Source organism: Vanessa atalanta, chromosome 8 (assembly GCF_905147765.1).
Source record: "Vanessa atalanta chromosome 8, ilVanAtal1.2, whole genome shotgun sequence".
In the NCBI taxonomy this organism is placed as follows: domain Eukaryota; kingdom Metazoa; phylum Arthropoda; class Insecta; order Lepidoptera; family Nymphalidae; genus Vanessa; species Vanessa atalanta.
The window spans coordinates 11,826,592-11,838,661 of record NC_061878.1 but is presented as its reverse complement, the minus strand read 5'-3'; the positions used below and the strand labels follow the sequence as shown (position 1 = coordinate 11,838,661).

Sequence of the window (12,070 nt, the reverse complement as noted above, 5' to 3'; positions counted from 1 at the left end):
TATGTGTGTGTTACTTTCACATTTATAGGGTATAGATATCCGGTAAAGATTACTAAAAAAAAACGAATCCACGTAACTTGAATTTTGCTATTTTACTTTCCTGCGAGCCTCTGCTCATCAGTTGTAAACTGAGCTGATATTTTATACCTATATTAATGTACATACAATTTTATACATCAATTTTGTGGCCCAACATTTCATGTGTATACAGTATTTACATAATCAGTCAAAGTTAAATTAATTCTAAACAATTCAATATAAGTTGATTGTTATTCGGTGCATGAGCAAACCTGCTAACAAAAGTTAAACATTGGGAACGAATGTTACAATTAGAACTCTATCCCGATTATAATGTATAGTAGTTCATTTAAAGTTTGGGATAAATTAAAAAAAAAATCTTCATTTTACATTAACTACAATAAGGTGCTCAAACTCCTAAACCAGTGTTGATTGTATAACTGCCAACTTCTATCTTCGAGTTGATTCAGAATTTCTTGCTAGAATAACTGAATATTTTTAATTGACTTTTCCTAGGTTGTGAACCCTGGAAGTGTGAGCCGGAAATACAGCAATGTAAGCTAGGTACGAGGTAGAAGTAGTCGTCACTGCGTGCTTATAAAATGAGATGTCAGATATACTAAACAAATATTTTGTAAACAACTGTTATTCATACTGTAAGTCAAATATCATATCGGCATCATAATGTAGGTCAGTATTTTCTCTAGCGTTATAAGCTACGAGCCGATATAGGACATATTCTCGATATTAAATTTCTGATGATATTTAAAGGACGTTGACTTTTGACCGATAGACATCTGATAAATTTCAAACACTGGTATATAATAAATATAGGCAGTTAATTGTGCTTACAAGACAGAATACTAATCTTATTCTATACAATTTGGTAGTTCTAAATGTTAATCTTGTATATTTTATTTACTAGTTAATAGCATAATATAATTATATTCCAAATTCTAGTTCGTCTTGTATCCTACATACCTTATTACAAGTCGTTATGAATGTCAAATCCTTTGCTTCTATTCGCCATAGCACGGAAGCTAGTTTTTGTTCATATCTGTAATGACGGACCAGCAGCGCTGCAGCCAGGATCGCAGCAGCAGCGACAGCAGCCGCTGCTGACAGCACTACGGGGTCATGGGGCAATGAGCACTTCCTCCCGTTAAACCCACAAGCCGGTTCTGCATCAGGTGGCTTTCCTCCAATCCACGCAATGGTCGAGCCTCCAACGAATTCCTACGACATAAATAATTGTCATTTAAAATAAAATGAACCAACGTCAGATTATCGTCTGAACGATGATGAAAAACACTCCGTTTTGTTGTTAGTACTGGTGACAAAGACTGATTCATTTTTTGGCGACATGATCGAAATTTCCAATATTATAATGTTATCAAAAAATGCTGATAGCGATTCTACAACCAGGTAATAAGTCCAGGGAGTCATGAATAGATTTGTGGTAGATATATTTAGTTCCTTAATGTAAATAATTCCTATGAACTATAATATATTTTTGCTGTACAAACAGTCAGATCACCATAGAACTTTCATTGATCAAATAGAGTAGAGTCTATTAATCTGTACATTGTTATTAATATCGATTTTTATTGAATTCAATTATTATTTCAATGGCTTTTAGTTGTGCGATCAGTCCGCGGAATATATCTCCTATTCTCTTCACGTAGGACGGAGACGACACGAAGTAGATAAATCGGTACAGTCGAGTAAATTTTTAAGATATAATAGATTTCTATTATCCATTTTTATATATACGATTTGTCACTATTTCTGTCTGTAGATAAAATTATTGTTAAAATACTGGAATCTCACTGGCATTACCAATATGGTAATATTACTGTACAAACTTAATTAAAATAGTCTCGAATTGGGTCTCGAAAACTGATTATAAATATGATAATGAATGTCCATATACCAAAACAAAATTATAGAAATATACCTATTATTTTTACAAAAAATATCACAATAGTTTAAGTTATGTCACTTATGACAATTACTTTACTAATATTAATCAGAATTGGAGGCCGAAGTGAGTGTGGTAAAATAATATTGCGGAATATATACTTATTGGTAGTATTTTGTGCCCGGTTGGGTATGTACTACCTACTCATTATTTTCTCACCGCCAAAAAATTACACTTAAAATTGTGTTCCAGTTTGACGGTTGATTGAGCCAATGGAACCACAGGCACAAGAGACATATCTCACATCTCAGCTCCCAAGTTGGCGGTGTACGGGGTCAATGGCTATGAACATTGGTGACCACATTCTATCATGCCTTAAAAAAACCAAAGAGAACACACAACAACACGTTCCATCATCTATTGTGTCACGTTGATTTAATACTCAGATAGCATAAAGGATCTTAGCATTCTGACACCTATTAATAGCTAATTAACGAAGGCAATAATCCAATTAGACCGCAGTTTACTATAACCGCAAAATTATAACTAATTGCTGAGGTATAAGGTGTTAATATGAAATGGCATAAGTTATCAAATTTTGTCTGTATATTCGCTCTACTTTAGAACCAGACAAAATGATGATTTTCTTTACCAGATAAAAATCGGGTCTTCGTCTTGCGAATGTGTGTTTTTTTATTTATAACGAATACACTGTTTTTGTTCTTTTGTCATAATTGCTTATATTATAATGTATTGGTCTTAAATAAATTGGTTCATTTCGTGTGATGTGACTTTATCAATAGAAACGAGACCTTTTTGTCAAAGTTGATTTGTTTTCGTCTACCGTTTGAGTTTATAGGAATAAAGTTTATTTAGTTCCCACTATTTGATTTTACGAGACGAAAATACTATACTAAAGTTGATTTAAGTTCCTACTAAATTGATTTTATAGGACTTTAGTTTGTTTGATTAGTAATTAATTACTTATTAAACAAACTCTTAATATAATATGAAATTCGAATTGAATATTTATGATAATAGTCTAATAGCCTTTCGTTAAAGAACATAGCAAATATATGGTGTTTTATTTAAATGTATCGAAAAAAGTCAGTGATGCGAAAACCTTGCTCCACTATAAGTTAGTTATATAGTTGATAGTTGTTGATATTTAAAAGTAAATTTATAATAATAAACTGGAGAACGCTTATCAAAATATAAATAATTCAAGCACGTTTTAATAGTAATTTACAAGGCTAATGAAACATTAAGCTACTATCGGTAAATGAAGTTTCCACTAGAATTGGTGTGATCTAGATCTGTTATATATTCATGAAAAGTAAAAAAAATCTTGGTTCATCACAAAATATTTTTGACAAAAGTATGTTTTATGGAGCGCCACTATCTGTGGTAGCAGCAAGTTGAAGTTTAAGGCTATTTAAGCTGCGTTTGTGTACTAAGTTGTGAATCGCCGCACTAATTAAGTACGACGGCACCGTAGTTTCGGCATCTTAAATAAAATTACTTAAATTACTTTATTACATAACATAACATAAGCAGCCCGTAATTGTCCCACTGCTGGGATAAAGGCCTCCTCTCCCTTTGAGGAGAAGGTTTGGAGCATATTCCACCACGCTGCTCCAATGCGGGTTGGCGGAATACACATGTGGCTGAATTTCGTTGAAATTAGACACATGCAGGTTTCCTCACGATGTTTTCCTTCACCGCCGAGCACGAGATGAATTATAAACACAAATTAAGCACATGAAATTTCAGTGGTGCCTGCCTGGGTTTGAACCCGAAATCATCGGTTAAGATGCACGCGTTCTAACCACTGGGCCATCTCGGCCCATTACATTACTTTATTAAAACTAATTAATTCTAAAATGTATGCGACAATCGGTCGATGTGGGAGCTAAAAGTGTCGATTTAAAGTACAATTTTAACTCAATTAAAATTGACACAGAATTATCAGAATTATCATCAATTTTATTGTTAATTCCGAACACCAATCGAATCACGCCACTGAAGATAACTTAATCAGCTGATCGCATGACGCGTGGGAATGTAACTTTCAATTATAATTTTTTATTTAACATAGGTCGGAAGACTAAAAAATTGACCACCTGAGAAGCGGTCACCATCGTCCTGTGTGATAAATTTTAAACATTCCTTGTACTCGCAACCAAAACACACAGGATCACTGATCCCACATACTGGAACGGTTACTAAGTATTGGTTGATAGTAGAATATGTAACACATGAGTTAAATATAACATGAGGTTTTAAGACAACCCTTCTCCACTTTTTTACATAAGGATGTATTAACTTTGTGGTTCATGGTGCTAAAAGTAAGAAATAGATAGATTGCTGCCCTGAAACCCCAGAAACACTTAGGGCAGGTTACAGAATTTAATTGCAATATCCCACACTATGACATATAATGCTACTTATACTATATAAGTATAAAGCGTATTTATCAATTACTCACGAAGCCCGTTCAATTTAAAGTATTAGCATGTATTAATTGAATGACGCTCGTACTTACGAAATGTCTTAGTGTGCGTGAGCCGCCAAACGTAAGCACAGATAAAAAAAATACGTGTACGTATCGGGACGCCCGACAGAAATGATAAGATGAACTATTTAATATTGAAATTGTGTTGACTTGAGAAAAGCTTAGGTTATTACTAAAATTTTATGAATATTAATATGATAAGAGTAATGTAAGTAAACGTTATTTATTAATAAAATATTTTCTTGATTATAAAATATATTTTATTCTTAGCTACAATTCTTGAATATGTACATTAAATTCTGTGTAAATAAATAAAATAATGTACATAAATTTTTTTTTTTATTTACTTAATCCATTAACAGCTTAGTTTAGTGCTAAAATTTTACAATAAATACATATAACAATTATTTTACATAGAAAATGTAACTCTAAGTTATTAAAAATATAATGTAATTTAACTAAAGCAATGCTAAGCAACTCAAGTTCGATGAATATTACCCTCCGTACTAGGTGAACTGTATGACGGGTATGACGGTATTAGTATTCCGAAGCCAGGCATACCACTGCCGTAAGCAAGTCAGACTGGCGCCGTAACGCGTTACGTAACGAAGCGGTTTACCATCCCATAAGAAGTTTTCACATCAGTACAAATTTGATTATATAATTAATATTTATACGATAATTTATGCCTTCTTGAGTGAATAGGTTTACAATATTTTAAAACCTATATCAAGTCGATTCTAAATCATTTTTGAACTTTTTTTTTTTTTAGTTATAATAAAGTGAGAATTAACTCATAATTTATAAGACAAACAAATTCAATATTAATCCATCTGAGTGTTTTGGTTTATGGCAAGTAATTCTAAATTTATCGACTTTATTACACTGAAGAGTATTTAAAGCAAAATTAGACGGTAGCTATAACTTCTCTTCAAATAATCGTTTAGTATCTATTTCAAATTTTAAATCGGCAATTATAACCGACATTTATTCAACTTCTGTTCGTCCGATTTGTTTTATTGTTGACGACTTTATAGTAACTATTTCTGGATTGAAATACAATCAAATTATTATTTTATTGACATACAAAATAAAACTGTGGACAGATCCAATTATATTATATTCGTTGGAAATTTTACAGAACGAGATTCAGCAACAAACTAAACATTAAAAGACCGTGAATGGTGGGGAACGGCTTCTTGTGATCTGACAAGGGTTCGGAGATAACGTCACTTGTTCTGCGTGTATTCGAATTAATGTTTATAGAGAATTATTTTGACATATTTAGCCTTTCTCAAAATGTTATCCCTAAAGACCCAGCAAAACCAATAACAAATGCATACTTGAATTTCAGGTGTAAGCTGTGGGTTAAACTCAACGATTAACAGAACACCCATTGTTTATATATTTCGAACAGGTTTAATCCGATCATATTCTGCCTAGGGCAGATACAATTCTATCGAAATATCGGTTGAAATAATTTACGTATGATCACAAATGAATCATATCTGTTGAGATATTCTGTTAATACAAGCTTGAAATTCGCCACAGAACATGATCGTGAAATTTCAGAAAATGATATGAGAGATGAGAATGATTTTCATAGATTTTCATAAATTAAATTAAAAAAAAATAAGACTATACTTATCAAAACAGCTTGTCACCGTTATTCTGCTTTCAAAATTTCACAATTGATATATAAATAAAGTGAGTTCTGAATGAATAGCACGAATTATTAACTTCAAAATGAATGAATGATTTTAAATTATTTTACTCACAGGAAGTAAATCAGTAGAGTTGGTGTATCGAAACGCAGCAACAGGCTGAGCACTCCACCCACTTGGAGCATTGGAATCTTCTACAACTCCTATAACTGAGAAGTTTCCTTCCGCGTCGCCAGCGCTGTCCATATTCACCTGAACAAGATTAAAACAACAGATTATTATTCCTATCAGATTCTACTTTTTTTTCTTTTTTCAATGACGAGCTACATTTCCCTGTTTGGACTCATATACAGTCATTTAATTACGACATCAAAATCAATCATTTACAGAGCTAAATTGAAAATAAAGAGCCGAATAGTAGAAATATTATTTTCGGGGAGAAACCTGCGGTATTCACCGAGATGTCGCAAATGAAATTAGAACAATCGACTGTTTTATACTGCGTATGAATATTATCTCCGTTATTTTTATCTATGAGTATATTATAATTTTGTATTGAGTAATAGGCATTATTTATTATTTTTTTTAGACTTGAGGGATTTAATGCACTGCTAAACATAAAATACATTTTTGCCAAGTTTCGATAATCTATTAAAGCTTTTAAAATGTTTTAGAACGTTGCTTAAAAGGTTGTTAAGTCTAGATTATAAAACAAAATTCAGATGGAGCGCAGAACATTAAAATGAATCAATAAAAGCGAATACGGGGAACGAGGCCTGGAACTGTTGGATTTTCAGAGTTCCAGTACACACAGCACAGAGTCTCACATATTCATTATACCAGGAGAATAAGAAAAAACTAAAATTAATGTACACACAATCATCCACGTGAGTGTCTGTTTGTTTGTTTGTTTGTTTGTTGCAACAGCACCTTCCACATAGATATACATACATTTAATGACCAGCGAAGCGGGCAGATCACAATTTATAAAAAACAATATAATTACACTTTATTGCATTCTTACACACTATATTATTCCGAATATAGGAAATATACTTAGTAGAATAGTACTTAATTAAAAAATTGTGACCAACCAGCACCTGACAGATATGAAAAATCGTAATTTATGGATAAAAGAAAATCAAGAATTTTATTTATTACTACTCTATATTTATATATAGAGTAGTAAAGAGTAGAGAACATTGTTAATCAACAACGTATTTTTTCTTACCGGTACAATAATATATGGCAACGAAGTTTATATATATATATATATATGTTACTGTAAAAGCTCGAACTACGCTAAATCTTAAGATTTTCCAGTAAAACCTAAGATTTACCGATTATGAATGGTAAATGTCCATAAAAAAGTGGGATTCGAACTTTTACCATCATTCACTTGGTAAATCTTAGGATTTACATGTTAAAAAAAAGATACTACGTTTATCCTTATATTATATTAACCAAAGTTTACGCTCTGCGATTATGAATCAGTCAATCAGTCAGTCAGGATATGTTATTTTACACACAGATATATACATATACGCAATGCATGGATAAAACAAAGTTATTTGAGTCTGATGATCTCACAACGTGACTATTATTAATACAAATTATTATACAATACATACAAAATGTACAAATATACATTGCTCCATCCGACGACGACCGACATCAAATTATATTGTAGAATTGCCAACAGTTCTCCAAAAGCTTTATTAACCGATGCAGTAATGTAATGTAATGTGGCGAAAATTACTATTACCGTTAAACGTACAATATAGATGTTCACCGCGACCGTATCTCCGTCAAATCTTTTGCATAAATCTCGCAATTTACACTATCGAATATCTAGAACATCTTTGTGATAATAACTATTAATATTGATTTTCGTTAATAGTCTATACTTATACTATAAAAAAAATTAATTTGTCTTTGTTTGTATGTATCGGGTTATCTATAACTAATGACTCATATATTTTGTTTTACTTGAAGCTACTACTACATTATTCTTGTGCTATAAAGTATAAATTATATTTATTTATTTTGTTATTTCAATGACATAAATAAGCGTTTGGGCACCTGATGGTAAGTGGTCAAAGCCGTCCATAGACATTGGCGCCGTTAGAAGTTTTAAAAATTCCTTGATCGCCAATGCGCCATCAGACTTGGAATCTACTTTATTAGGTCTGTAGTTACACTGGCTAACTCACCCTTCCAATCGTAAAACAACAAGACAAAATATTGTCGTTTGGCATTAGGATACCTGGTAGCAGGACGGGCTTGCTTGCAGGCTAGTAGGGCTTTGTGCAATCCCCTTTGGGTTACCTACCCAAGTATTAATTACTATATAATAAAATATATTATTATTACAGTAGGTAATAATTTAATGTTTCGAGGATGTTTAGTTCCTATTTATATAGGGTAAGAACTTATAACTAGAATACTGTGCCAGGTCACAGCTAAGCCCGCCAGACTGGAGCCGGGCTCATTTAAACTTCTTGAAAAGCAGAAACGTAATAGAAAAATCGCTTGGTGCGCTCAGCTGCATAATCAATGTTAGTATTTTTTTCAAAGGATACTTTTAGTGTATGAAATTATTTAAACAATTTACTATTTAGTAAAGATGCAGTACTGTTTAGTTAGTGATATGACGATATTCGTATTATAAGTTACTGTAGATAATAATTCCAATACAATGATGCACATACAGCCAAGTGATTGCCTCATTTTTCTAGGGGATCCAGAGGTCCTAAGTCCAAACATAGATTGGACTGATAAAAGCTATAGTTTTTTTATGGCGAAAAATCCATATCAGCCCGGAATCCGAATCTTAGAAATGGACATAACAGCTTAGTCCCCAAGGTTAGTGGCGCATTGGCGATGTACGGAATGGTTAATATTTCTTACAGTGTGAATACCTATGGGCGTTGGTGACCAATTTCCATCAGCTGGCCCAAATACCCGTATGTCTAAAAATAATAAATAAAAACGACGACGATTGATTGACGGAATTTATTTACATTTTTATTCAGAATGCATCCGTATGGTACTTTAGATAGAGAACTGCGAAGAGCCTTAACAATCAAACAACGAAAACATTTATGCGTCCATTTTCCTAACAAGCGTCAATACAATGTGTGCAGTAAATACATGATTCTGATAACATGGAAAATTGGTCTGACTCATTTAATAATTAATATGATTAATTGTGTTAATTATATTCATTATGATACGTAAGGCTCGCAAACTCATCTCCAATTATTTTATATTTATTATTATTACTGAAAACGGCACTAAATGTTATCGCTATTGTAACAATTAAAAGGTTTGTAAAGAGTTCCGTACTTTGTTCAAGTGTGGGGTCAACGACTTTTTATATGATTGGTAAGTGTGTATTAAGGAATCAAGCATCTGCGTGCGTAAATTGAGAGTTCAATAATTTATAAAGATATAATATAGGATTTTTAATATAGATAATATTCACTTCATTCTTCATTGAAAATTTATCACAAGTCCTATGTTAAGTAACACGTGACTTAATTATGATGAGTAACTAATGACCTAGATAACAAATTACCTTTTATGATTGCTGTGCTCAATTAATGATGTTTCAAATACATACGATTAACGTGGATTTAAAGTAAAATACTCAGGATCTTATTTATAAAAATCATATAAGCGCATCTGAAACATGACTTGGTCACATTAACAGCCTGTAAATTTCCCACTGCTAGGCTAAGGCCTCCTCGCCCTTTGAGGAGAAGGTTTGGAGCATATTCCACCACGCTGCTCCAATGCGGGTTTGTGGAATACACATGCAGATTTAATTAAAATTAGACATATACAGGTTTCTTCACGCTGTTTTTCTTCAGAACAAATTAAGCACATATAAATGCGGTGGTGCTTGCCTGGGTTTGAACCAGCAATCATCGGTTAAGATGTACGCGTTCTAACCGCTAGGCTATCTTGATCATAATTTTAGTTAGAAGTAATATCATATTATAACGACTTACATCAAATCCTTGAAGTGATGTGTACGTGGTCGGTCTGAGCAGTTTCATAAGTGTAGCGCCATCTGTCGGCGGGAGGCCGTTGCGCATAGCAGCAGAAGCGGCGCGTGCCCACAGGATCACAGCATCGTAGAGATGTGCAGCTTCTATAGGTACCTAAATAAATACAAATTATTAAAAACATTTTCCAAAGTCTTGTCTTAAATTTTCTATTTTTTAGTTTATTATATATATTGTTATATAACATAAAATATAACACTATATATAAAAGTAACATATCTATAGAATTATGTGCGTGAAAACATCACATAAATATTTAGCAGATCTGACATTTGAAGTCTTCCAGACTGCCAAATGCACACTATTATAAGTGCACAAGCGTGTGCGTTGCCACAGGTATACTCTCTGTTCTGAAGGGCCCAAAACACGTATGATGAAAAAGGAAACTAATGCTTTTCGAGACAAGAGAGTATGATATGTCAACTATTTTTTTCCGATCCAGCAACAAATCCATAATTTTTATTATATGATATTTGCAACTGTGTAAGATAACTAGATCGCTTGTACGAAAACGTCAAAATATATTCATTGAAAATAATTGTGTAGATGAAATTTACTGCATGTAAAAAGTCATCCGAGAATTATTATTTTACGTTAACGATATTTAAATAATCTATATAAAATAAATGTATAATTCGAAAAGGCATTATGTTACATGGATGTTTTGTATAAAATGTTGATATGAGGGAATCTAACATCAAAAGATCGTTAGAGACATTGTGGTTTTTGAGTATTTGCTCAAAACAGTGGCTCAAATAGATGTTATTCCGCGAAACCTCATTGACATGTAGTCTAAACGAAATGTAAATAAACAGAAAACTCTTAAACTAGAAATTATATATAATGTATGTGTATTCGATATTATTAAATTAGGCTTTGGCTTCAGCCACCTTGTGTGTAGGCAGAATTTTCTGCGAAGCCGGACTTATGTTGTGATTTCACAAGGGCGTATTGGAAGTGGCGATTTAATGGTTCAATACAAAATTTTAAAGATTCTATGAAGAAAAATGTACTTTACTCTGTGATGAGTGATTACAATATTATCATATCTAGAAGACACGGCAAATATAAATGTTTTTGTAAAGGAATAATATTGCAGAATCTTAGAAATTAGAGTGACGATACTTAAGACTCGTGACTTTGACACGTTCTTGTTTTGTAAAAGAATATCAAAAGACGTAATTCTTTCTCGACAATTGACAGACAAAATTATGTTTGATATAGATTCAAAGACTGAGAATCTTCACAATTCTATACTAACGGAGACATTTTTTGTAGTCCATAACTGAAAAAATATGAAACCAATATAAATTAAACTTAGGCTGCGGCGTTCCACAGGGGTTGGTTCTCGGCCCAAACCCGTGGAACGTCGGTTTTGATTGGTTCTTGAGAGCTCCCGTACTTTCCTTACTGTGTTACATGGTACTTTTAGGACGCGGCCCACCTTGGCGATGTCGGAACAACTCTCACCTCTGACCGGATGGAAATGCTGGAATTGAGTGTCTCCATATCGAAAACGGTGGTCCTCCTTTTCCACGGTATACGGAGAGGACCCCTATCACTGTCCAGGGGACAATGATCAAGGTATAGGCCCTGATGAAGAATTTGGACCTGGATGGCTGATGGAGTTTCGGGCAGCATTAGCAGCACAGCATCAAACTCGGCCCGAAGCTCGTTAAAGCCTCCTACCGAATGTGTGCAGCAGTGCCACCAGCATAGAGTCGCTTGCCAGTGACTCTATGCTGGTGTAGTGAGGTCAATGGCGCTGTACAATGCCCCAATTTGTCGGAAATGTGCTCCTTCTGCGAAACGTCATATCGCAGAAAGAGGCAGCTCAACGGGAGCGAGAAGAGGACGCTGCTGCAGAACCGTTCCACCG

General features: G+C 33.4%; 1 protein-coding gene across 1 annotated transcript in view; it reads right to left on the bottom strand.

Moving 5' to 3' along the window:
• The window catches only part of LOC125065942 (guanylate cyclase 32E-like), a 158,524-nt gene that overhangs the window by 51,691 nt on the left and 94,763 nt on the right, over window positions 1–12,070 (bottom strand). The window contains exons 9-11 of the mRNA XM_047673802.1: window positions 10,135–10,287; window positions 6,233–6,370; window positions 1,000–1,254 (exon numbers count right to left, since the gene is read on the bottom strand). Coding sequence (XP_047529758.1) covers window positions 1,000–1,254; window positions 6,233–6,370; window positions 10,135–10,287 — 546 coding nt within the window. The remainder of the gene's footprint in view (window positions 1–999; window positions 1,255–6,232; window positions 6,371–10,134; window positions 10,288–12,070) is intronic.